This window comes from Erinaceus europaeus, chromosome 2 (assembly GCF_950295315.1).
Source record: "Erinaceus europaeus chromosome 2, mEriEur2.1, whole genome shotgun sequence".
Lineage (NCBI taxonomy): Eukaryota > Metazoa > Chordata > Mammalia > Eulipotyphla > Erinaceidae > Erinaceus > Erinaceus europaeus.
In genome coordinates this window covers 159,204,594-159,232,045 of record NC_080163.1, presented here as the reverse complement: position 1 = coordinate 159,232,045, position 27,452 = coordinate 159,204,594, and the positions used below count along the sequence as shown (strand labels likewise).

The 27,452-nt window shown below is 47.9% G+C and overlaps 1 protein-coding gene and 1 pseudogene across 1 annotated transcript; one reads left to right on the top strand and one right to left on the bottom strand.

Moving 5' to 3' along the window:
• Positions 1-867: 867 nt before the first annotated feature.
• Positions 868-16,712, bottom strand: SALL1 (spalt like transcription factor 1). The gene is made up of 4 exons (XM_007538383.3): positions 16,553-16,712; positions 16,197-16,289; positions 3,611-7,044; positions 868-2,476 (listed from the first exon to the last, which is right to left on the bottom strand). The coding sequence occupies exons 2-4, from the start codon at positions 16,270-16,272 to the stop codon at positions 2,033-2,035; spliced, it is 3,954 nt and encodes a 1,317-aa protein (XP_007538445.1). The 5' UTR covers positions 16,273-16,289; positions 16,553-16,712; the 3' UTR covers positions 868-2,032.
• A 7,744-nt stretch (positions 16,713-24,456) lies between these two features.
• Positions 24,457-27,138, top strand: LOC103127610 (vesicle transport through interaction with t-SNAREs homolog 1B-like; annotated as a pseudogene).
• The last annotated feature ends 314 nt before the right edge of the window (positions 27,139-27,452 follow it).

Here is a 27,452-nt window from a genome sequence, read left to right as displayed (position 1 = left end):
TCTGATGCCCCAATGGCACCCAGAGACTGCCATAAAGTGATGGCAGGGTGGAAACCAGGTCCCCATATCCCTCCTTTACCTGGGGGCAGGGCCACCAAACTGACAGTGGTTCCTTCACCCGCCTCTCTGAAAGACAAAATCCCTGGGCCCCTCTAGACACCAGTTCCCACCCTGCTTGTTTCCTGCGCCAAGGTAGCAATCCCCTAGAACAAAAGGGAGAGAGGAAGCACCAGATTGAATTTGAGGGGGTAGGATTCCAAGTTGACTCTGAATATCCTTTGCAATGGACTTTTCCCTTTAAATATGCATGTGAGTTTAAACACCCAAAAGACTTATTAAAGAACACGTGGGCCTCTCAGGGTTGAGACCCAATTTCAGAATCAGTACAAGGAACTCTCCAGCTAGGCTGCTCCCAATCTAAAACAAACACACAAGCAAAGCATGCCAACAAACAAATCACAAATGAATCCAGGAAAGTGAAACTACAACAGCTGAAATGCAGCCTAAGGTAAACCAACAGAGATGCCCAGTTTGTGGGAGCTTACCTGACTGCATGAAGGGTCCAATCACACTTTTTATTTCCTTTCCTTTTCTTTGTGGGGGTGTGAGGGGTATGAGAAAAGTGTCCGAACAAGTAGAAGATAATGAAGAAATATATCAAGTGTACCCAAATTTGAGGATGTAGAAAAAGGAAAAGAAAAGAAGACACAGGTCTGTGCATACCTGTTTCTGTTATGGCTCTTACAGTCCTGTGACTGACAGAGATACATATTGACATACATGATTCACTGGTGGCTGGGCAATGTTAAAAAAAACATTTTAGGGTCTGGCCAAGTAGAAAAGCACTCTGAAAACACAGACACAGCCTTTTGTTTTATCTGTTGCAAAAAAAATGTATTTGATTACTTGAGTAAAATTACAGTATCTCTGTTGTTAGTAAGTATTAAATGTTAAAGAAATTGGACCCCCCCCTTCCTTTCAACTTTCCAAGAAAGTGCATGTAACAGTCCAATTTTTTTCTTCCATACCTAATACAAAATAAACAAACACTATACCTGCTCTCTTGATCAAGAAGAAGCATTTGCTCTTGTAAGGAACATATGTACATTTTAATGAAAGTGATATTTCTTATTATATATACAAGAGCATCTACATTTTCTCCACGGAAGGTTGTTCAAGATGCTATACTTAGCAGCATTGTGAGATTCCAGCACACATTTTTCTATTGTGAATATACCTACAAGGCAAAATGTTACGTCTCAGTTTCAACTACCAAAACAACACTTGTATTTTCTCTAAAGAATTCTGCGTGCTTATTACTGTACAGAAACTTATTAACACTGAGGACGACTCAAGTAAAAAGCACAATACAAATAGCAGTTCAAAACGGAAATGGTTAAATCTACAAAAAGAAAAGCAGGTTGAATTTTAGAATAAAAATTAGAAAACAAAAGAACAAAATAAACCAAACCTTTCAAAGAATCACACTGTTCAGTCTGTACTCTCAGTCCTTTCCTCAATTCTGTTTCAAAAAGATTAGACACTGTGTTTGCTGATAAAATTTTCCAGCAGGATCAAAGTGAACATTTATATACAGACTTTATTATTAGACCTAATGCATCACTGTGGCATTGCATCAACACCAGGTTCATATTAAACTGGATATAGAAAATAAGTTAATGCCAGATTAAGACCGCCTAGCAGGGCAACTTGCAATTGCCATAAATGTTACAGCAAGTTTACAGCACTCTAGTCAATTAGTATTTAGTCCAAAATACAGAAGACCAAAGTTAATGCTTGCATTCTGTTTGCAAAGCAAGGTTTTATCACTAATAAATAAGCTTTTTTTTTTCTCCTTTTTTCTTTTTAGAACTCTAGAAGTTGAATAAGGTACAAAAGAACGTCTTGATAATATGTAGTTCATAGATCTGGGGGAACCAGAAGATAGGGGTGGTGGGGGCAAGATGTGGGAGGCCACTACAAGAGTCTCCTTCTGGGTAGGAATGCTCTTTCTCCAGCAGAGTTGCCTGCTTTAACTGGTGACAATCTCTTTGCTGTCCTCTACAAAGCGGGTGAACCGGAAGTTGGTGCTGTTCTCGCTGTTTGCCATTTTCTCCAGGCCAGCCAGGGGAGCGCTGGGCTCGGAGTTCTGGATCTTTTCCAGATTTCCAGTCAGCCCACTAATAGGTGAGCTGCTCCCGCTGCCCAGGCTTCCAGGAATTGGAGGGATGCCACCATTCTGAATGACGGAGATCTCATTGGCCTTCATGGCCAGCCCGTTGGAGAGTGCAGCTGCATACTGATTCCAGAAACTGGAAGGATCCCCGCTGCTGCCTGACCTTGCAGCCAAATCCTTCTGGAACATTTCTGGGAACTTGACGGGGTTGCCTCCTAGAAATGTCATGGGGCCATCCACTGAGAGCCGGCGTCCCCTGCGGGCAGGGGTGCTGTTCCACATGTGTGTGCCCATGTGTACCTGAGACAAGGGGAGGGTAGGGGCAGAGGGCAGAGAGAGAAAGAGAGAGAGAGAGAGGAGGGAGAAGCTTAATAGTTGAATCTGTCTCAACTCACATCCCAACCCTCGACAAAGCAACTGGCCTAAATGTCTCTTCTTATTACGTGCCAGCCAGTGGAAAAGGTTAACAGGACGTCCACTCAGGAGGGCTAGTAATAAGGTACTCACTCCCTGCAGTCCTGGGCCGCCTCTCCTTTCCTTGGGTAAAAGATACTTACTTACTCTTTTTTTATTACATGTATTTAGCTGATAATGGCTTCCAGCAAGCCAGTCAGTCCCAGATAGCTTGTTTCAGGGTTAGAATTGTTATGTCCACTCTCATTGCAACGGCAAGAATTGTATTTGACACCCTGTACCCTGTGACTGTCCTTTTCAGATGGGGAGAAGGTACCCCCCTCGCTGACTGCCCAGAGGAAGGCCTGCAGCGTGGAGAGGAAAGGCCAGAACGTAATTATTCATCTCCCATTACTGGCAGCGACCTCTAGAGAAATCCTCTGTCAACAGAAAAATGCACACAGCACGAACACTCAACTGTTGCTCTAGAACTTAAGCAAATTTGCTCTCTTCCCAACACCTATCAGTAGGAAATGGGGTATAATCAATTATCATAATGCCCATTAGCAGAGCAGTGACGTGATTGTATTCAGAGAAACAAACTGTGCTGGACTGCATGGTTATGAAAAATAGATGCATCTGCCGAGGAAAACTGTAATTATTAAGTGATCCGGGCAGCACACAGGCCACATGGAGGTCTTTAATCAATACCCCATGGCAATGCTGGCCTGTCTTACTGGCTAGGTAAAGCAATTCATTTGGTGCACTTAGCGAGACAACAGAGATTGGCTGCAGCTTCACTTAGGTACCAAATTATTCACGGCACTCTGACGTTCCCAGAGCCACAGCCTGCCCTGGTGCCTGCCTCAGGCCTGATCCACATGTGCACTCATGTCCTTCTACCATGGAGCAGCTTCCCTCCCAAGAACTAGCTCCCTGGTTGTCCAGGTGGGGGGCTGCAGGAACATGCATTGCAATCAAGGGCAACGAGAAAGAGGACTGGTGGGGTGGGGCAGGTGAGCTCTGGGTGGAGTGAGGTACCTTCAGATTGCCTTTAGTGGTGAATGCTCTTCCACAAATAGTGCAAGCAAAGGGTTTCTCTCCAGTGTGAGTTCTCTCGTGAATCTGCAGGGCACTCGAGGAGGAGAAGGTTTTGCCACATGTGTTGCAGTAGTGCTGTTTGGGGGTTCTCCTGGGCAGAGCTGGGAGCAGAACTGGGGACGTGGCAGAGGATGACAGAGGCCCAGAAGGGACCTGACTGGTGGGGGCATCCTTACTGTCCTGAGGAGTGAAATGCACAAAGCCGTTGACCTCGGTTTTGATCAGAGAGGACAACGAGTTGGTGGGGATCGCCACCGAGTTCTGATTGGGGCCAAGGTTGGAACTGGGCTCAAAGAGCTGTGATGGTAGATCTCGCATCTGATGTGTCAACATGTGCTGCTTCAAATTACCCTTTGTGGAAAAGCCACGATTGCAAACTGTGCAAATAAATGGTCTCTCTTTGGTATGACTTCTATAGTGAATGTCCAAGGCACTCTGACAAGCAAAGGTTTTGCCACAAATGTCACAAGCAGTGTTTTTAAATTTACCCCGGTCTCTGAACGGGAAGAGGATCCCCAGAGAATCTTCCTTGATGATTTTCTCTGTGTGGCTAGAGGTCAAATCCAAAGCCCCACCATTCACTGGGGTGGGAGACAAACCATTGGCAAACTCACTCGGGACAGCACGTGGCAGCTTCTCCTCGACGCTGGGTGACTTGTGGAACTCCTGGGTGCTGTTGGATGGGGACAGAGCCTGCATGGAGGAGGTAGACTCTGAGATGGCTGGACTGCCAGCACTCTGGCTCTCCATATCGCCACCCACCGAGGACGAGTCATTGGTCAGCACGTCCCCCTCGACTGAGCCATTCTCTACCGACTTCAGGCTGGCCTGCAGCTGCTCTGCCAGGCCAGCATTAATCATCTTCATCTGGTTTTCCAAAGCAGCGATGCTGGACATCTCCAGTGGTAAAGGCGATGATGATAAGCTGTCTTGAGAGGCGTCAGCGGACTTGGGCGTGTCGGGGATGCTGCCCTCTGGACAGTCTTCCATGTTTTCATCGGAGAAGTTGTCCAGGTCATCAAAATTCTTCTCATCGAAGGAGCCCGTGTCTGACTCCATGGACTCAGGGTAGCTGTCAGGGACTGGGGTGTTAGGGATCTGGCCCCCCATGTGCATTCGGATGTGTTGCTGCAGGACCACTGCGTTGGTGAACTTCTTCTGGCAGATAGGGCAGGAATGCTGGACTCTTAGTGGAGGCATCGCACGGTGGACACTGTAGTGGGTCTTCAGGTTCCCTTTTGTGGTGAAGGCCCGGCCACAGATCTTGCACTTGAAGGGCCTCTCCCCCGTGTGTGTCCGATAGTGCATTTTCAAGGCGCTCTGACAGCTGAGGACCCTATGGCAGATGATACACTCATTAGGGTCAGTGGCCTTCTTGTCAATGTTTTCTACCAGTTGCTGAAGCTTAGACGTCTCTGATGCTTGGGCCGAGTCCAGAAGTCCCCCGAAAGGAAACTTTGCCTTGAACTGCTCGGACATGAGCGGCAACAAGGGGTTGGTAAAGGTGGAAGTGTTGGCCAGGCTACCCCCCTCCGCCACTGGGGAGCTTAGAGCACTGATACTCACTGCTGGGGCTGAGCTGCTGCCCAGGCCACCCTCTTCGCTTTTACCACCTGAAGATGGTGCGGTGGACCCTTCACCTTCCTCTGGAAGTCCACCTGGGTTTCTAGGGGTGGGCTCGGGGGCCCCGGAGTCACTTTTGACTGAGCCTGGGGGGCTGGTGGCAGCGTGGCTGATGGGGATGGGGGCCGGCTCCTCTGTCTTGATGAAGGGGGTGAGGCTGGGGAGGGTCGGGGGCAGCGGCAGGCCGACTGATGTGGTCAGAGTGGGCAGGACGGGCTTGGTGTCGAGCCAGCTGGTGACAGGCTTTTCTGGAGGGATGGACATGCCATAAGGGATGCCGGTACTGGTGGGGATATTGTCCAGATGTTCGGGCACAGGGTAGGGGTTCATCTGGATGTGTGGGTACTTCTCTTTGTGGCGCTGGAAGTGGACCTTGAGGTTCCCCTTGGTGGAGAAGCGGTTCCCGCAGATGTTGCACTTGAAGGGCCTCTCACCAGTATGGGAGCGCAGGTGGATCTGCAAGGCACTGTCACTCCCAAAGACCTTCGCACAGAACCTGCACTTGTGTTTGAAGAATGCCTCATCAGAAGCACTTTTCGCCTCGAAGGCAGTGACATTTGGTGGCTTGCTTTTTCTTTGCTGGGCCAAGGCAGACAGGGAGTTAAGATCCTCCGCCGTTGTCGCGATGTTGGGCAAGGGGCTGGGGAACACCGAGTTAGCAGGGGCTGGCTGAGGTAGAAGTGGATTCGAAGCAGGGCTTAACAAACTGCTTATTGCAAAAGCTGGTGAGGAGGCTGCCGAGGCTGCTGGGTTGCCGGCGAGGGAGGTGCCGGCGCTAGAAGCCACTTTTTCCGAGGACGGGGTGGTCACTGCCGCTGCCAGGATGTTCACACTGGGGTTAGGGCCACTGTTGGGGGGGAGGATGGTGTTGCCAGAACTGCTCTGAGGTAGCTGGATGGGGGGGAGCTGTTTCACACCGCTGATGCTGGCAGACTGGCTGGCGAGGCTCTGAGCTAATCCAGCTGCCGCTGCCAGCTGCTGAGATAAATGGGAACTCAGTGTGGACAAGGGGTTGGCAGATGTTCGTAAAGTACCTTGAGAAGGGCTAGGAGACGTTGGCAAGTCTGCGCTCTGAGAAGCCAACAGCAGTATTTGGTGCCGAATCTGTTCGATGAGCTGCAGCTGGTGAATCTGTTGCTGCTGCAGTGCTAGGAGCTGCTCCATGAGTGCCGGGACAGCCAGCTTGCCCCCCGACGCTCCATTGCACCTCGCTTCCTGGGAGAACTGGGCCACTGCCACCTTGGTGCTCTGGAGGTTCTCGATGATGACGTTACTGTTGATCACGGAGAAGCTTCCCAGCGTCGTCAGGTCCCCGAGTTGAGGTAGAGAGGTTGTGATCGCTGAGGTACCTGTGGAGGAGCTACTGCTGCAGCTGGGGGCAACGCCCCCCTCAACGCTGCTGCTCAGAGTGCCCCCACCTTTGCCGGCCCCCGGGGCCTCCACCTCCATGGACTCTTCCCGGTCAAGCCCGTTGTGTTGGGAAAGGTCGCTGCAGTCAGCCTGTTGGGTTTTGTTCACGGGGTCATTCATTTGTTCATCCGGGGGATTCCCGGGAGGAGGGCTGGGGGAGAAGGTCTCCGGTGGTGGGGAGGCTGGACTTTCATTTATGATTAAAACCAGTTGGTTTTTAGTGCAGTTCTTCTTGTGGAGCAGAAGATCCGACAGCTCAAAGAACTCAGCGCAGCACCGGCCACAGACGTGGGCATCCTTGCTCTTAGTGGGGCGATTCGGCTGGCCCTTCTCTGTGTCTCCTGCAAACGTCAAGAGGTGCAGGGTTAGAAAGCAGGCCAGGACACAGTCACCCTCTGACTTCAAAAACAAGAAGTGAGATCCACCATTTGGTATCTACTCACAAACCTCACACCAGTAAGCCCCGAAAACAAACCCCAGTCACCTCTGAACATTCATAATTCAATTTAAAAAAACATCGGAGGGGATCCTTTCATTCTAGTATCTTGGGTATCATGAATAGCCATGGCCTTAACATAATCCATCAAAATGTAAAATGCTAGGAACTGAAGTCATTGGTGCATAATGAAATTCCATAGCAAAATATTGATTCCCAATATTTTCTATGCCTTATTGTCTGCTCATCCAGAGAGGGTCCAGCACCCATTCTGAGGACTTATTAGGCTCTTGAGTTTCTGTCAACCTTACTCATTTTCAACCGATTCAGAGATATCTTGTGACAGTTTGTTCTGTCACTAAACTAATTTGTAGTCATTCAGGTTACAATCAGTTGTTGACAAGAGTGGGGTGGGGGGCGGGGAATGTGTATCCCCACGCACAAGACTGACAACTTGAAAATCACCTCTAGTCTGTACCTAGAACCCGAGCTCAGGCTGATCCATGACACACATACTTTAGTCACATCAGTTAAGAAATCCTCCAGAGCCTCCAGGCTCAGTTGAATACAAAAGAGAAAGAAGGCAGACACACACACACACACACACACACACACACACACACACACACACACACACACCAGATAGGAGAGAGGAGCGAGAAACTCAATGATCATAATCCTTTACAAGGTCTGCCTGGCACCTATACATCACCCCGTGGCATGTTTATTTTTAAAATTAAAGAATGTAACTCTGGCTACCATTCCACTAATCAAGGAATATATGCCACTAAGCTCTAAATGGCAACATTATGCCTCTGAATATTTCATCAAAAGTACTCTTTATATCTATAAAAACCAGCACAAGATTTACATTTCTGATTAAACATCAACTTAAAGAAAGATGTGCAGTTAAGAGGAAGAGGCAATATCATTCTTGGTATAGAGTCTAAAAATGCTTTGCAATTCTCCTGTCTGAATGCCTCTAAAAACAGTTTTGTGCTTCACTGTTATCAATTGTTTAACAGATTGTCCTGAACCTTTCATTAGAAAAAAAAATCCCTTTATTTCATGTTTGTTTCCACTGGTTGCTCAGATTTCTTCTCACTAAGATCCATTTGTAAATTAAACATAAAAATCTCCAACTCCAAGCTAACATCCTATTCAAAGACAGGATGGCTTCCCATTGTTTGCCCAGCATGGGGAACACCAACTTCTGTTGTACAAATGGTGTGTGGTCATCTCTGAAGGCTGTGGAAAAAAAAAAAACTGTTTAATTCAAGGATTACCTCCCTGCATGCTTTTCTGCAGAACTGAATCAGATAATAGTTAGTTTCCATGACTTCCAAATTGAATCTCCCAGAAAAGTTGCAGGAAGGGAAGAAAACACACACTCACACACACACACACACACACACACACACAACTAATTGCAGATATGAATAAATGTACACGTAAAAATGCTGTCTTTTTAGTAAACTTCAACTCAACTCAAAGGAGTCAGCTATATATCTTTTTGTAGTAAACATTAAAAAAAAAAGAGCTGGAGTAGTTTTATATTCCAACGAGCAGAAGAGTTAAATGCTAACTTCTGAAATTTTTTTACCTCTGTTTGTCCTGAGTGATCTTTAGAAACCTTCATAAAATATGCTAAAATGTATGCCCACTTTCTTCACTGGAGGTGCTACTTGAGCAGCTAAGTTATACATAACAAACTAGCTCTTTTAATACCCATCTTTTAATCTCCACAAGGGTATAGTGCAAAATGCATTAACAATACCAGATAAATCTTGGTTGTAGCAAGAAACAACAGTAATGATTCAGTTTTAATTTAATGTTTAATCATTCTAATTGGCACTGGATTCCTATGCACAATCAAGGTGATGTTTTAAACACTTTCCATCTCTCTCACTGCCTTAAAATAACATAAGCAAAATATTAAATGAAATTCATTAAAGTTATGTTGCTTAACTTGGTATAAAAATAATGTGACAAAAATTCTGTTTAAGGCTTCTTATTTTGACAACCAATTTTAAATGATGCATCCATTTCAGATGCTTATTTTAAACTAGGAAATGCAATTCCTAATATATTCAACAGAAATGTTATTTCTTTCTCTTTGCACATTTCCATATGTAATGGTTATGTTTCCATCTACTTTTACAGCCAATTATGAAGGAACAAAAGCTATTCTGTTTGTTCACACATTTTCAACAAAATGCATTAAAACTATTATGTCAGCATGTTCTATTAAGCTCTGCATTCAGTGGAAAATACTTTTCAACCAGCTCACATTTATCAAAACATAAAGCCACTTTAAAACACAGTTTTGCTTGGTCAGCTGGGCTTAGACAAATAATGACAGATTCAGAACTAAATAACTAGCAAGGGAAATCAGAAAACTGACTTCATCAATTGTACACATTACAATGTAGTTGCTTCAAATATTTAGCACATCTGTGCTTACGATTAAAGAGTATTTTAATTCTTTATAACTTGCAGACATCTGATATTCTCATAATATATAAAGTAAAAAAAGAGGTGACTTTATGGGACTTAACTGATTATTACTTTCCTGTGCTCAGATTCTGCATTTGGGCTGCTTCAAGACTCACTTGAGGGTTTTCAACCTGAACATTTTTATATTTAGGATTGTGCTAACTGGATGGAAAATATAGACACTTAAGAACAAATGTCGGCTTGTTCTTAAGAAAGAGACTGTTAAGAAACTGCTGGTATTTCTGCTTAGTTTTTCACAACATTTTAATAAGCTAACATTTGATCTTACTGTAGAGTCAACTAATTCAATTTCCTGATGTTTATGAACACACACACACACACACACACACACACACACACACACACACACTCACTCACTCTTTCCTGGTATCTATTTTGATTTATTTCAAAAGCAGGTGTCGCTACACTGTAATAGTTCTTAACTTTAAACCTATCGGCATTCTGAACAGAATTCCAGTGAAATAACTTAAAAAACATCCACAAAACATGAGAACTAGTCTGAATTTTTAACTACCAAAGGGAATATTTTCAGTTGTAATAAGATACACACACACACACACACACACACAGAGTTCTAATTCATTTTTCTAACCGTCTAGTATCTATCTTGTATCTATCTCTTTCAATACTCTGCTACACAGGATTGTAACCGGTGAGCCCCTTGTCTAAATGCAATTGCCTTATTTCAGCCTGCTCTATGGTGAAAATAACATTCCACTTCCTTTTCTATGGGGTTTGCATACAAATTAAAGTCATTTCATAATCTTGGACAACTGGAAAATTGAAGAAGCAGTGGTTTTATAAGTATGTACAAATAAAAAAAGATATTTGGACTTTTTTTCTTTTTCCCTTCAGGGTGGTGGTGGTGGTCTTACAGCTCCATCAATTGATCATGAAACCCCAGATATTTTAGCTCTTGTGGTGCTACTTAGGTTACTTAGGAACTTGATGACTGATTCAAGTTTGTCAGTTTTTCATCCTCTGCAAAATAGAAGGCTGACAACAGAAGTATTCCAGTGTATCTGTGTACTAAGAAAATAAGAACAAAACTTTGCCCCTACACAAAAAGGTTTAGCTGGGCAGGAAAAAACAAAACAAAACAGCAACAGCCTCACTCTACCACATTTGGGTTTCTTTCTTTCTGTTCCTCAGAAAGACCCTTTACTTTGCTTTCCATTCCCTTAAGATCACATTAGCATTTTTAATAGGACTTCTCATAGCTGGGATTTCAGTACCCATAATTCTAACAGGCTGCATGCCCCTTTTTCATAAGCCAATTCAGGCGATGGCAAACATTTTTGATTGATTGGTCTCCTCTCTCATTCTCTCTTGCTCTCCTTCTCTCTCTCTTTTGGTACAGACCTGGGAAAAGCTTGAGTTTGAATGTTCAGCTTATGATTCCAAGGGAATTTTAAACACTACAACAAATGCTGTGTTTTCTATTATGTCTTAAGTTTCTCCCCTCTGTGATATGCTGCCCAAATGACAAATTTGCTGGGTTCCTTTAAGTTTTCTAAGCAGGATTAGTGGGTTCTCCAGTGGAAGAATACCAGGGAAATCTCTGGAAAAATAACAACACTGACAGGACACTCCTTTTAAAATCATGAGGCAAGCCCAAGTCGTGTACACAATAAATGAAAGGGGGAAGATGTCTTCCCCTTGGATGAATCAAACTGAACGCTAGATGGGGTTCCAGTTGCAAGGGTTTGTTCAAAAACTTCTTTGTGGCTTTCCTTTTCCAGTGACGCGTAAAAGAGGGACTCCTTAAGGCGAGATCTAAACTTTGACTACATAAACATTGGCAAAGGCACAAGAAACTAAATCCCTGTTGTTTGAGGGTAAGATGGAGCGATGGGGACTACCTGTCAATCTTCCCCTTTGGGGGTCTGGCATCTGAGGGTGACAGGGGAATAAGGTTAGGAAAAGAAGCCAAGCTGATAAGGTGAAACTAAAATAAACTACTAACTTCCTGCTAAGTGACTAGCAAGATGTAATTTGGGGGTCACCGGGAAGATACTGAAGGACATATTATGATCTGGACCTTGTCACCTTTGCATGGGAGGAGGTTGGCAAAGGTTAAAACAGCTCAGACATCTAGGTTTTCTAAGGCCTGGCATGCAAACTTTTTTTTTCCTCTCCCAGTGTCGTGGGGGAGGGGTGTTGGTTCTCAGGATAATTTACCATCTCCTTTGCTTAATTGCTAAATTGCCTCAGTTTGGGTAATCTAAGGATATTTTGGAAGCTATGGCTAACTGCACCAGGATATGGCTTACAAAAACTGAATTAGGACTGCAAGAGGAATTTATTCGCTTACTGTTTAGAGCTTGGCTTTTCATATCTCAAAAAGAAAAGCAAAGAAAAACAACCACCCAAAAAAGCCTTGGTCTATTTCTTCCCCAGGTTTCTAGTCTTATTTCCACATTAAAAATGCAGGTTTCTGCTTCCTAAAGAACTGCTGGTAAAGATGACTTGCTACCTACAAAAGCATAAAAGAAACAGAATAAAATCCCCAAAGAATAACCTATAAATTGGCACTTATGCCTATAAACCATTGGTGAAACCCGATGTAAAATAAACCACAAAATGCTCAGTTATCACAAATTCACTTCCACAATACTCTCTTTTGCCAGGCTACACTTTGCTTGTTTGTGTTGTTAAATCTTAGCAAGTATGTGCAATCCAGAGCAAGTTCCCCAAAACAGTTTGCATTTTCTTATCCAGAATCTTCCATTATGCCACACACTTAAAATAGGCCTGATCAAATATGAATTCTTTCCAACTGCCTTATCTTGCAGGTGTCAGGTTTTATTTATTTATTTACATTTTTTAAAGCAATTAATTATAGCTCTTTCTAACCTTTTGGACCCTGAAATCAATACATTGCTGTTCAGCTTCTCACAATACATATATTACTTTGGCAAATAAGAGGAATTTGTATGATACATTATTTGAGTCAATGCTTTTATATGCAGTTTGTGAAGGGTTTTTTTTTTATTTTTAGTTTTTGTTTTAATACTGTTCCTTGTAAAAGCTGACAGCCAAAATCTTAATAAATAAATGGAATGTGAATGGGTCATCCAGGTAGATACAAGAATTCTTAAAAACATCATCCAAAAAAGAAGAAACACACACACATACCTCTGAAATCCAAATCTCTAGTAAAAGAACTCACATGTAATACCATTTATTCCTATTATTAATATTTCTCAGGGTTTTTTTTTTCCCCAATGCAGTCATCTTTCTACAAGTAACTCAGAACTTGTTGAACATCACTTAAGAGACCAAGTGACATTTGCTACGATCTTGTTTCTTAAGAAATAGATACATTCTCATTTTTTTTCAGAGTGTTTCTTTCTGATAGTCCAGCTGCACCAAAATGGGATTAAATCATGAAGATCCTATGAGTTGCCAAATCATCTTGTTCTCCTGAGCTTGTCCAGATGAAGTTAGTGGGGGTTGTGGCGATTAGTATGCACACACACACACACACACACACACACACACGTCACACACCCGGGTGGCTGCCATTAGCTTTGGGGGGTTGCTCTTAGGGCTACTGTTACTAAGATCTACCCACTTTTTAAGGCCCCACTTTGGGTTGGAGTCCTAAGATTTGAGGTGCTAGCAGATGTTAAGTGCCTAGGCTAGATTCCATTTGGTCTGCCACAGATTTCACTAGCCAGATCTGAAGCCCCTCTCAAGATATTAGAAAAAAGTAATCACACTGCTGGAGTGAAGGTTGATCTTCTAAAAACTGAACAACCTTTACATATGTCAAAAATAAAAATAAAAATAAAAATGCCTGCCTTAACAAAAATCACAACTTCTTTAAGTGTGTGTGTTTTTGTGGGAGATGGGAGATTGCTGAGTTCCCTTTAGGAAAGGAGATGACTTTTAAAGGGAACTCTGAAATGTGCCAGGAGCTCTGTGCCATTTATCTCCTAAGTATCCCCAAATAAAAAGAAGTGGCATGTGGAAGGCCATCCTGTAAGCCAGCCGGTGAGGAGGATTAGTTGTGTACTAATATTATTACAACACACTAAATCCTGTAACCCTGTTACAAAATCTACCCTCTAGGCAGTTTCTCCCAAACTTACTGTTCAAGCATGTAAAAAACAGTCATAATGTAAAAACTATTACTACCAAGTAGAGCGAGAGGAGGGGTGAGGACTGGAGAGGTGAGAAAGGGTCTGGGGGTGGGAGGAGTGTTCATGACTGTTTTCTATGAAGTCCCCCAAACAGTTTACTGTTTCTTGGAACAATGAACCAGTCAGCTTTGGGGGACAAAATAATAATAATGATAATAATAATAACCAAAAGATAAAAAAAAAAATGGAAGGGAAGATAAAAAGAGAGAGCGAAAAGAAACGAAACAGTTCACTTAATTAACTTACGTCAAAGATCAAATAAATTTAAGAAAAGGAGTTCTAATAAATAGTAATGGTAAGAGGTAGTGAACTCCTTTTATGTTATGTCTTTATGAGAAGCCTGAACTATTAAATCTTTTGGATTTATAAGGCAACAGGATTGAAACGCAAAGATCTCTCAAGCATCATTTCTCTGTGAAGCTGGAGTCTTTTTTTTTAATGTGCAAAATTAGTACACATTTAACCCCCTCCCCCCACCCCAAAGGGACCCAAGACACTTCTTCCTTTCGGTTTGTACTATGTGAATTGTTAACTTAACACAATTTCTATGGGGAAGGGGCTGGCTAGAAGAAACTTAAGATGAGTATGGGCAGTTTAGGAGAAACCAAGTTGTAAAAACTCAGAAAGATAAAATAAAATACAGCGGCCTTGGATAATTTCACCTCCATCACCTCCAGTACCCAGTTTCACCCAGGGATCTGAGTGTGGGTTCGGGAACTCTTTTTTGCAGGCTGAAAATTTCACAGCAGAGACCCGGTGAGGTTTGCAGCTTAAGAAACCAGAGGGTTTGAAGGTGGGACGGATACTGTAAACATATTATTCGATTGCTCTCAGTTCTCCCCAGTTTTTCCCAGGGAACCCACCAAGCCAAGAGATCCTCTTTCCTTCCGACAACCTTGCTGTAGGTCCCCGGGGCTGCTCTGGCCAGGTCCCCCGCCGCCCAGCTCAGCTGAGAAGCAGGCCTCAGGGGGGAAGCTGCCTGGGGCCTGAGGGGCCCCAGCGGCCACAGCTTTTAGTGGACAGAGGTGTTGACCCGAAGCCTGGCTCCTGAGCCCCGCCGGAATCCTGCTCCCTCCTTCTAACCCCTAAGTACACCCCAGTGTCTGGAGTGGCATCCAGAGCCACCAAGCCCCGGCAAGGTAGCCCCGGTCCTCCCTTGGCCAAGCCGCTCAGCAAGCACGGTGCAGGGAACGGAGCCGGGCCTGGGAGCCCTGGGGCCCCCGAAAGTGAAACACCTCCGGTGGGGGTGGGGGTAGGAAGAGGGATTTCAGGTGTGCACCCTCTGTACCCCAACACCCCTGCCTGGATCTCCGCCACTCTGGGCCTGGGCTCCTCGTACAAACTTTGTTCGCAACTTGTTCCTTCCCTCTGGGACTGCGCAGTAGGAGCTTTCAGCACAGGGAACGAGTGTTTGTTTCAGGGGGGATTCTTGTTTGGTTTGATAGCACCCATCACCCCCAAACTCTGGGGAAATGAGTCTGAGGACTTCCGGAAAAACGGGAGCATCAAAATCTTCAGCGGGCTCACGCTGAATCTAAAGATCTCTTGAGTTCGGGGGACGCGCGCGTGTGTGCATGTGTTGGGAGCAGAGATGGGGGGAGCGGGACCCCAATATTTTCCCTCCCCCGTTCGCTAGCACTTGAGTCCAAGAAACAAAAAGCGCTTCTCCATTCGGACCTCGAGCCCAGAGACACAAGCGCCCGCACCCCAACACAGTCCCCATCTGCTAGCAGCTCTGCACCCCTCTCCCCACCCAGTGTCACCCCATTATATGGCGCGGACTAAGGTAGCCTGTGAAGCAAGACTGGGGTGGTCTGGGGAAGTGCAGGGAGCTTCTCAAGGCTGGAGAGTTCAGCCCGGAGCTCAAAGGAAACTTCCTTCCCTTAGGCGGCAGGGCCGGAGAGGCCGAGGCCAGGCCGGGGCTCCGCGCGAGTAGAAGGCGCTGACCCTCTGGGTCCGCAGCTGCGCCTCCGAAGCGGCTCAGCGGGTCCAGGGCTGCAGTCCCCGGAAAAGCCGCGCTACCGGAGCCGCGCCGGAGCGCCCTTTCTCCTCTCCCTAGGGGAGCCCAACAACTCCGGAAAGATCCCGCCTGGAGAAGTGTTTGCTCCCCGGGGCCCTGCTTCGCAGTCTGGCGAAGGCAGATTGCGAATTAAAAAAGGAAAAATTAAAATTAAAAAGAAAGAAAGAATACACCCAAGCCAACCCCGGCCGAGTGGGCTAGGCGAGCGGGGTGGCGGGCGCGGGGGGTCGGCCGCGTGTGCGTGGGTCCGAGTGTGCGTGAGTGTGAGTGCGTGTGTGTGCGTGTGTGTGTGTGTCTGTGTGTGTCTGTGTCTGTGTGTGTGTGCGCGCGCGCGTGTGTGTGTGTGGCCGCAGCGCGGGCCGGAGCACTCACCATCTCGCCGGGGGAGCGAGGCCACTTCGGGGTCGGATTGGAAATGTTGAGGCTTCGCTTGCTTCCTCCGCGACATGCTGGCTCAAACATCAGCTGGGGCAGAATAAAAAATTACTAAAAAAAAATCTTCTCCAAATTACGGCGAGCGAGCGGCGGCGGCGGCGGCGGCGGCTCCCCCCGCCCGCCGGCCCGCCCGCCCCCTCCCCGGCTCGGCGGCCCCGGGCGCAGCGCGCATGTGTCCTGCTGTAATTATGATTATCAATAATGCATTGCGATTAATCAGAGAGGGGGGCTCTTGGAAAAGGCGATTGGCACCGGGCCAGCGCGATTCAAACCCGCTCGCCTTAATCAATTACTTCGTGATTTGCTGCAGACCCCTGTCTCTCCGCGCGCTGGCCCAATAAGCCGGCCGTGGGGCTGGCTCTGCGCGCCGCGCCGCCCGGGACTGGGTTAACCCTCTGGGCAACCGCCCGGACTCCGCAGCCGGGCCGCCGGGGGCTGCCTCCCCGCCTCCCCGCCTCCGCCGGCCGGGCCTGCGCCCCCGCCCTCCGCGCATCCCCCGCCCCCATCGCGGGCTGGGCCGACCCAAATTAGCATGTCCCGCGCGGCCTGAGGCCTCCGGGGCGGAGGCGGGGCCCGGGCTGGAGACCCGGCGGGCGGGCGGCGAACTTCCTAAGTCGGGCGCTAGGCGCGCCGGCCCGCGAGATGGGGGTGTGGGGGAAGGGAGCCCCGTGGCGGTATCTTGGGTGGAAAGGGGTGTGCCGAGGCGGGGGAAGGAAGTCCCGTTTCGGGAGTGTTTCTTCGTCGCTTTCCGAGCTACCAGAAAGCAGCCCACCCCCACTCCCATAAAAAAAAAATAATAATAAGCAAGTGGCTTAGAGCCAGCCCCACACCGGTCTGCGTCCCTCCCGCCTGCCCGCCCGCCCGCCCGGCCTCCCTCCTCCCGCTCGGCACTCGGCTCGGCGCTCCTTCGCCCCGAGTTCTCCAACCCCTGGATCCCGGGCTCGCGGGGGCGCGGAGAAGAGGACCGAGGAAAGGTTTGGGGACGTGATGGGTTTGGAGGGGGGAGGAGCTGGTGGGAGGGAGGGACAGCTCTCCCGCCACCACGATCCTACTCCAAGCTTCTCGCTTGGTAACCTTGCTCCCCTTTCTCTACCTCCGACATTCCCAGGACAATTAGGGCTGAAGTTTTTCTGGAGACGCAGCCCGGAGCCCGTGGGATAAGGGGCGGCCCGGCTCCGCCCAGGACCCCTCCCGGACCTCCCCACCGGCTGCCCCGGTTGGCTGCTGGGCGCGTCACTCCGCGGGGAGGCGGCGGTGGCGCCGCGGAGCCCCGGGCGGGCGGAGAGCGGGGACCCGCCAGGGCTCCGAGCTCCAGCCTGGGGGAAGGGAGGGGGGAGAAGAGGAGGGGGCGCTGCTTACCCAGTGGCTGCAACCCTCCCCCCAGGCTCGGCTCAACCCCGTGGGGCACTGTAGTACTAGCCCTCAGGACCCGTGGACTTCTCCTCTGGGAGAGGGGGGTCGTTCTGGGCGACGAGGTGGTGTCGTGGAGCTGGGAAGGAGCGGGGGTAGGGTTGGGGTGTCCCCTGTCCACAGTTGTCTGGCCCCGCGAAGCTGGCCTCTACCTCTCGCGCACTCGCCGAGCGCGACACCCAAACTTTTCTCTGTCTCCCCGGACTGGGGTGCAGCCTGCCTCCCCCCACGCCCCACAACCCGGACCCGGGAGCCCCGGCCGCTCATTCCCTTCTCTGGGCTCTAGGGCCCGCGAACCTGAAACTCAGTCCTCAGCTCAGCCTAGCTCTTGCCCCTGGTCCCTCGGGGTCTCCTCTCTGCGAGGTTTTCCGAAGTCCTGCGCCCGAAGGACAAACTCAACTTGGGCTGAGTGATCGGGGTAGGGGTGGGGGTGGGGGTACAGATACACAATCCCTGCCCTATCTCGCCATCAGGAAAGGAGAGGACTCATAAGGGCGTCCCAATTCGGGAGCGCCTCTGAGGCTGGAGAACACAGAAGTCTGTTCGTGCGAAGTGGGCACCAGCCTTCTGCGTGGAGGGGCTTTGGGGACTTTGGGCACTTATGGTGCGCGCTCCCCCAACCCCTCAAATGACTTCTCTCGCTTTCTTGTTACTTCTCTGGTTTCTGTCTTTTAAGGTGAATCTTTTGTGTGCAATTTAATGTTTGTTTTCTTCCTGCTGACGCCTTTTTTCCTTAATTCAACTTCTTCGGGTTCTCCCTTTCTTCACCTTTTTTTTTTCTTTTAAAATCTTTTCCGCCCTTGCTGTGACCCCAACAAAGGCACACACAGGCGCACACCCACATACACGCACGCATACACTCAACACTTTCCGCTTCGATCTTCCTCTCTCCCCAGGTCCTGTTGGGTACAGTAGATTTTGATAAAAAGACAAACGAAGCTATCAGAGCGGCTGATGTTGAAGAATGAAGATAATAATGTTTCCATAGGTGGTGCTTCAAATGCCATTATTTCTCCCTGAATATTTAAAGAGCTCCCTGGGCAGAGATGGATCTGCGTGCTGCTGGGGTGCGATTCCTTCTCTTCCCCCACCCCCGCCCCAACCCCCAGGACAGTGTATGCTAGCCTGTGTACATCTCACACCCACCCATCCTCCACCCGGCAAACTGTTGCCCTCACGGATGCCCCAACCCGCGTACTCCCAGGTGCGCGGGCACGCCGGTGCGCACTGGCAACACGACATCCCTGGACGTGCTAGCCTTTGGACTTTCCCTGCGCGCATCTGTAATGATCTTGGTTACTTGAAAGTCAAGGCCTCTGGGCGGTCGGTGGTCCCCACAAACTCTTCTTCCCAGTAGCGCGGCGTGTGTCGCGGGAAGCGCCCGGGAATAGCTTCACACGTGCGTGTTACTTGCTCTATGTGTGATTAAGCAAGAAGAGGAAAAGAAAGAAGAAAAGACTTTTTCGTCCCCACCCCAAGACAAACCACCAAACGGAGCGCTCAAGCACGGGCAGCTTCACAATATTTAATTTAAAATGCACAAGCAGAGATGAATTAACTGAGGGGGTGGGCGAATCTAAACTTTCATAACTTCTTTTCGTTGTTTGGTGCACTCTTCGGCTCAGATGAGGGACTCTCGCTTCGGGTGCGGCGTCCCCTGCTAATTTCTTGTTTGTTTTCTTTCCCTTAGTGGCCGAGATGAAGTGTGTGTATGTGTGTGGGGGGAGACGGAAAGGGGGTGGGTGGGGGGGAGGGATGGCAGAGAGAGAGAGAACTGGGCTTCATTGTTGGTGGCAATACATTAATTACAGGCCATTGTCCTGGGCCCTAGTTCTGGGCTTTGCGGACACGGGCGCCGCACTATTGGGGTGCGAGTGAGGTTTCCTGATGCTTCTGCGAGACAAATAGTTAAATGAAATCCCACAGGGTCAGGATGGGAATTGGTTTTGCGCTATGGAGCGAGTGGTAGGGAGGCAGTCGGTGTGAGCAAGGCTGTCGCCCTTCCAAGCCAGCTAAGCGCCTTGCTCGCTTGTGCAGCAGCCGCTCCAGGTGGCTGCGCGGTCCCAGTCTTGGGCGCTTGGGCACGGAAGATGCTGGGGAGGGATCATGGAGTGTTGGGGTGTCACGACAGGACCTGGCACTTAGAGAGTGTTCCGAAGGCACACTAAGTGCTCTTCGGGCAAGGGTGGCCCGAAGTGAGGCAGTTGCTGCCATCAGGTCGTGACCTCTTGGGCGCGCGGAACCTTGCAGGGGGTGGGGTGAGGTGGGGGTGGGGAGGTGCTCAAGGAATCTCATGGCTGCTGGGGGTGGGGGTAGGGAGTGAGGGGGCAAGTTGATGCTGCTGTTTCTGCCAGTTTTCTTAAAACTTAAAAGTGTCCTTGGTGGATTAAGGCCATGGGTCATAGCTAATTTTCCAGCGAATGGGGGTTGGGCCCCCTCGGATTCGTGCTCCCCCCACCTCACCTTCTCACTTCTTTCAAGGGAAAAAGGCACTGACCCTCACCATTACGAAGCCTGGTTCTTAACTTTTCTCACCCTGCCTAAAAAAATCTTAAGTCCCAGTTTGGCCCTGACCGGGGTTCTGGAGGGGTGGATGGAGCCTGGATTGAGGCCTGGCCTGGGCCTGGGGCTGTTGGCTTTCCGCGTGGGCAGGTGGGGCACTTTACTCCGGAGTGCAAGAAAGCCCAGTCTATGCCCTCACCACTTCCTCAGTCCCAGGGCCCTGGGCCTGCGGACCCGCACTCTCTCCACTCCTGGACGAGGAGAGAGGGGCAGTAGGGGAGGTTTCGTTTTCTCCTGCTTAGCACCAGCCTGCGGAAAAAAACGCCTGGGGTGGCGGGGTGGGAGCTGGGGTGGAGGCAAGTTGATGGTATCGATGCTATTGATGAGGAAACTTTCGGGACTGGTGCCCAAAGCTCAGGTTGTCAGTCCCTTCCCACCCCAGGTGTGTGTGTGTGTGTGTGTGTGTGTGTGTGTGCCTGGGGAGTGGGGGGTTGGGGGTGAAGGTGTTGGTGGCAGTGGTAGGTGTTAAGTGGGGGGGGGGCTACCGAATGCACACACGCTAGCAACTGTGTGTGTGTGTGTGTGTGTGTGTGTGTGTGTGTGTGTGTGTGTGTGTGTGTGTGTGTGCTTTGTGTTCTTCTGGCATGGAAATTTGTGAGGAGGAAAGATCGAGAGAGACGGCGAGTACCCTTAGTTCTTAAAGCGTTATGGTCGGGGTCCGAGTGGTGGGAGTGGGGGGCAGATCAAATAACAGCCCCAAGCACAAGTTTGGAAAAATAAAAGAAAGAAAAAAGAAAAATACGGGCCCGGTGACTTTTCCAAAGCCCCCCGAGAGATTCGGCAACTCCTCTCAGAACTGCCGCGGTGCGAATCCTCCACTCGCCTCGGCCCCTGGAGAGGAGGCTTCGAACCCGTGGCCTGGGTGGGGGGTGGGGGGCTGGGGTAGACTCGCCGCTCTGGTGGAGCCTAAGCTGTGCGTACTCTACGCGTTCTCACGCAGACGGCTAAGTCCTGGTAGTGGCGAGGAGGCGCACTTTCTGCGGGACTCCCGCCTCCCACAGCCAAGGGCCGGCCCCAGACCCGCGCCGGGTGCAGCGCGGGTCACAGGCGCCGGCTCCGGCGGTAAAGTCAGCTCCAGCTAGCGGATGGCGGGCTTGGTAAGCACCAGCACGCACCCCAGCCCGCAGGCTCACGCCGCCTGCAAACCCGGTCTTCGCTTCTCTTGCTGGGGGCAGTCCCCAAGCGGCTTTTGGGAACTGACTGGGCCGGAGACCCAGAGTGTTTGCCGCCCCCCCCCCTCTTTTTGTTTTAACTTTCCGCCCACACGGAGCTTCTAGCATTTGAATTTACAGCACCCCGCACGCAACAGTGCCTGGCTGCCAAGAGTGGGGGGCGGGGGGGGGGCAGGGTTCCCTGAGTAAAAAATGCCTCCCCAAAGACATGCTTCCAAGTAGAGAAAGTGAGAGAGACGAATGGAGTTTAGCAAAAGACGACCTTTGCCTTCCTTTGGGTGCAAAGCACTTAGCGATATTTGGAATGTAGGGGGAAAAATCATCACCGTGCCATTAGAGTAGTTAATTGCTGGAACCTAGTGCTGAGGATATTAGAGCCCAGCACTCCCAGATCCCCAACGGGGAGCTCATGCGGCGTTGGATCCAATGGGTCGCGATTAGTCCTCGCGTGCCATCTGTTGGGAATCGGTGTGGGATCTGTGAAGTCCTGGGCTCTGTAGGCACTTGGGGGCTGTGGCTGGGGGACCCTCGCCAGGAATCTCATCTTGTCTTATGAAGGAGATCTTTGTAAATTACTTCCCCCCATGGATCTCCTAGATCTCTACCTAATCTTTTACAAGAACTTTCAACATAATACTCTGCTAGCTTCTCCAGGAAAACATCTCGTTAGAAGGAACAGGTTCTGTGTGTGTGTGTGTGTGTGTGTGTGTGTGTGTGTGTATTCTCAAAGAAACATGCATCTTTGCATTATTTCTTTATTTTTAATTTTTTATTTACTTATTTATTCCCTTCTGTTGCCCTTGTTGTTTCTTTTTATTGTTGTAGTTACTGTCGTCGGTTTTGGATAGGACAGAGAGCAATGGCGAGAGGAAGGGAAGACAGGAAGAAAGATAGACATCTGCAGACCTGCTTCACCGCTTGTGAAGTGACTCCTCTGAAGGTGGGGAGCCAGGGGCTCCAACTGGGATCCTTACACTGGTCCTTGTGCTTTGTGCCACCTGTGCTTAACTGGCTGCACTACTACCTGATTCCCTATTCCTTTATTTTTAAAGTTCGTGTCTGTGTTTGGGGATGGCTTCTCTCAAGATCAGTCACCAGCAAGTAAAAGCACCTTTTGGTTTCTCTTTGGTAGAAATCACAATGACCAGCTCTGGTTTCAGAATGCTCTGGGGGTATCCTAATTCTAGTCTGCCAGGTAGCTTCTGAGGAAAATAGTTCCCTCACTTACACCAGTGTCATTCAAATGGCTGAGGAAACTACAAATCCCAGCTAAGATATGAGATAAAACTTGGGACTGTTTCCCTCTATGGAGAAGGGGAGGTTTTTCTTTTTGGAGTTGTAATTTGAGTCCACAGACTCAGTACACTTGAAAGCTGTATCCTTTATGACTCAATAAGTAAGAGGGAGGAGATGAACTGTCCTTCTCCCTTCCCTCTTTCTTTTACCTTTTCCAGCTCTGTGACATTTTCTTAATTACTGCATCCTTGATTTCTTTCTTTGGATTTCCACCTTCCTCTCTCCAGCCAGTACAACAGCAAGTACTGGTACTCTCCAACTTATCATCCAGCTGACTGTGGAGTTCTCAGCCACAGAGACCAATACTCCCCACATCCAGATCACTGTCTCCCTCCTTCCTTGGTGCCTTCTCATCACAGAAGCAAAGCATGATCACTTGAGTCATAATCCTGAAACTGTCAACACCTACACTCCATTGTCAGGTGTCAGTTCCAGCTGTTTCTCCTCTTCCCTTTTACAATTCTGCTCTGTCATTCTGGGTACTGTCACTCCATCCCAGAATCTCCCAGATAAGTTTTATAATAAGATCTATCTTTGAATGTCTGGCTCAAGACTTTGTTCACGCTGTAAATTGGTCCTGAGTGTGATTGGGCTCTTGCTGTCGCCTTTTGCCTGGGGACTGATAGGAGAAGATAGATGCTTTCCCCAACCCCTATACAATGATTTCAGGAGAGTTGGGGTGGAGCCTGAATTTTTCAGCTCTATTGTCACATTCTCTCTCTCCCCCTCCTCTTTCTTTCTCTTCCTTCCTGCATCCCACAGCACCTTCAGTTTGAGAGAATTACTGCTGAGACAACTGGAGTGTTTTTCAGCCCCCAAAGCTCTGGTTCCAAATATTTGCCATGGAGTAGCTTTGCCATATCCTGCTGTCCTTGCAGTCAGCCTATTTGGGTTCCCATCCTCATGTTGTCGCTGGACAGTGCCAGGAACAAACTACTAGGTGTACAGCCCATGCAGGAGGTAGTCCTGGTCAGATTACTGTCACCAGCCTCTGTTTCCTGCTATATAAAATGTAGCTAATGGAGAGGCTGGTGAGAGAGCATGATGCAAAAGACTCTTGTGCCTGAGGTTCTGAGGTCCCAGGTTCAATTCATGGCGCTACAGAGCTGAGCAGTGCTATAGTCATTCTCTCTGCATCTCTCTCATTAAAATAAATAAACAAGTATAAAGTTTTTAAATGTATCCAATGGAGAGGAAGCCCTATGCTTGAAAGGATAGATAACACTTATTGCTTCTGTGATCCAAGTGCCTCCAACAGTTTATTTAGCTATTAAATGGAAGTAAAAGAAAGTTAACATCTATGAAGCATTTAGAAAAGTGACTGGCTTGTAGTTTATATAAGGTCAATGTAACTGTAATTGTTATGACTTCACTTGTGTTACTTTTACTCCACTTACAAGGATCAAATGATATAATCTGTTTAAAAGATCATTTTCTATCCATCCATCCATCCATCCATCCATGCACTGCCCATTTATTCATTCACTCTATGGGTAGTTACTAGGCATGAGGGGACAACTTTGACATAAATACTGTCATTCCTTTACTGGCTTATAGGTGATTGACCAAGCAGATTCTAGTATTTCTTGAGAGTGTGTCATTGCTTGGCTCAGTGTTGAGGGTGAGGGGAATGGTATCAGAACAGGGGCAAAAGCAGTTTGCTCTCAGGGAATTTCTAACATTTCAACAAGTAGTTACTTCTAGTAAAAAGAAAACAGCACAACAGGCTATGCATGAGCGAAAGCCTGGTTGTGTAGGTGTGTAAGCTGGACCCAGGGCAGACTATATTTATGCTTCTGGAAGCTCCTGAACACTGGTAGCTGTACATATGACCTGTTGCCTGGGTTGCTGGATTCACCTGGCTGTTTTATTAGATCCACATATTTATGTCTTTGTTTATATAGACTACTCTGGGCTGAGCAGAAAACAGTAAAATAAGTGCTATTTTTCTTTGCATCACTTTAATGAAACAAACTACATAACATTGTGATTTAGGCCTCATTTTTTGGCTTTTATCTTTCTTTTTTTTTATCACTTATGGGTGTTTTATCAATCCAGGTCAACTTTTTTTTTTTTTTTGGTGGGGGGAGACATTGAGTGAGGAAGAAGGGAAAAACACTGCAACACTAAGGCTTCCTCTATTGCAGTGGGATTGGACTCAAATCTGATTCTGTGGTAATTGTATACAAGTTAAAGGAGGCACACTGCCCAGGTGAGCTATCTAGTCAGCCCTTTTTTACTTTGGCAAGATTATAAAATTATAAAAGTCATCCCAACTCATCACAGTAGAATATCCTGTAGCCAAATCTGCTGGTTTCAATGGAAAAGTCCAGAAGCGGCTGGTGCAGGGCAGTGCAGGCTGTGGTCTCCATGATGCCTGCGGAGCTGGGCGGCTGACATCCGGGCAAGGAGCAGGCCCAGTGCCCAGAATCTCAGAGGCCGCTGCTGCTCAAGCACAGCCTGAACCATGGCCACCTCTGTGGCCTCCTCGGAGCATTTTGAGAAGCTGCATAAGATCTTCCGCGGTCTCCATGAAGACCGATGAGGGGTGCGGCTCCTGGGCATGGCAAGAACTGAAGAGAAGAAAAAGCTAATCAAAGGTTTTGATGAAAAGCAACAGGAAGCAAATGAAACGCTGCCAGAGATGGAGGAGGAACTCCGTTATGCACCCCTATCATTCTGTAACCCTATGATGTCTAAGCTTTAAGCCTACAGGAAGGACCTTGCCAAATTCTATCGGGAAGTAAGAAGCACACCTTTGACAGCCCCATCTGGAGGCCGAGGAGATATGAAATATGGCACATAGACTATAGAAAATGATCACATGAATCGACTACAGTCTCAAAGGGTGTTGCTTCTGCAAGGCACTGACAGTCTGAACCAGTCCACCTGAGTATTGAGAGCTCTCATCAGATTGCCACAAAGACTGACTGGATTGGGTCAGAAATTATAGAAGAGCTGGGGGAGCAACATGAGCAGTTGGAACGTATCAAGAATAGGCTGGTAAATACAAATGAAAACTTGAGCAGAAGTTGAAAGATACTCCACTCAATGTCCAGAAAAGTGACAACCAACAAGCTGCTACTTTCCATTGTCATCTTACTGGAAATTGCCATCCTGGGAGGCCTGGTTTATTACAAATTTTTTCACAAGCATTGAACTTCCTATAGGGAAGGGTTCATGGACCAGAATTTTGGCCCTGTGGACCAGTGGCATTGGAGATGTGATAAGCATATTGCTGCCGTGACCTGACTATTCAAGGATGCACGTGTAGCCAGACTCTGGGAGGAGAGGGAAGTTGAAAAACCACTTAAATGTGAAGAACAACAATAAAACCAGGCTGATATACCAAGGTAATAAATGCTGTATATGACTTTAAATTAAAATAAAAAAAAAGAAAGAGAACAAAGAAAAATCCTCTAGTCAGCCTGCCTCCTTTCTGGTATGTGTCGCCTACATCTAGATTCAGACCTTCCTTATTGTCACTATATGGACTAAGTTTACAGTAGCATCATAACCACAGGGTCAGGTGGTAGCACACCCAGTAGAGCACATATGTTACTATGCATAGGAACCTGGGTTCCAGCCCCTGGTCCCCACTTCAGGGGGAAAGCTTCACAAGTGGTGAAATAGTGCTGCTAGTATCTTTCTTTTGATCTTTGTCTATTCCCCCATTTCCCTCTCAGTTTCTGTCTCTATCAAAAATAAAAAAAATAGTGTCGTAACCACCTTGTAACCAAATGCAGCTGGACACATAGTGGCAATAGGCCAGTTCTCTTGGGACCACCTCCCTCTCTCCTGTAGTTTGAGATTAGAACCCCTTTTTATGGTTAGAATCTGGAAAAAGAATGAAAGCCTGAGAAAAGAATAAAAGAGGAGAAAATACCTGTTAGCTGTGGGACTGTTGTGTGGAATGGGAGAGAACTGCACATGTGCACTGTGCTCAGTGAAATAACGGCTTCCTTGGGAAGCCTTTGACAGCATGTGCAGTTATAGACATCCGCAGATGTCAGCTGCTGGAGGGTGAGGGGTCTTTTCCTCCTGTTGTTGAAGGGGCAGACTCAATTTAATCTGTCACTTAATGTCCTCCTTAAAAATAGTGCCCAGGGGCCCTCAAGATTGGGGGCTTCATGTAGAGCCTCTTAGGAGCTTGGCAGTATGTAAATTATGCCTGAGTGTCCTTAGTAGTTTCCCTTGCTCACAGTCAGAGGGATTTAAACATGATGTAGCATTTCCCATGATTTGTGGGAGTGTTGGAACCTGTCAGAGTGGTAGTGGGGAGAGGCCAGGCTGGGCTGCTCACCACTGCATTAACTAGGTCTCCAGGCCTCTGCTGCTTTGACAGGTCTCCTCCTGGCCTCAGAGTTAACCTGTGAGTAGTTCTAGTATTGATAGGTGGTCTTCTCAATGTCTTTACTACTTTGACCATATTGTCAAGTTCTGTGAGTTTTTTCTAATGTTTTATTTTATTTTAATGAGAGAGATACAGACACCATGGCTCTGGCTTATGGTGGTGCTGGAGATTGAACCTGGGACCTCAGAGCCTCAGGCATGAAAGTCCTTTGTATAACCATTGTATAACTGTATTCACTGCCCTGAGAGTTTTTTTGTTTGTTTCTTTGTCTTTTAACTGAGTGTTTTAGAACATTAAAAAAAAATGCAATTCAGGGACAGGGAGTTAGCTTAGGAATAGTACACCTCCCCTCCTTGTATGTGGGGGTGGGGTGCAGGGGTGGGGAGGCTGTGAGTTCAA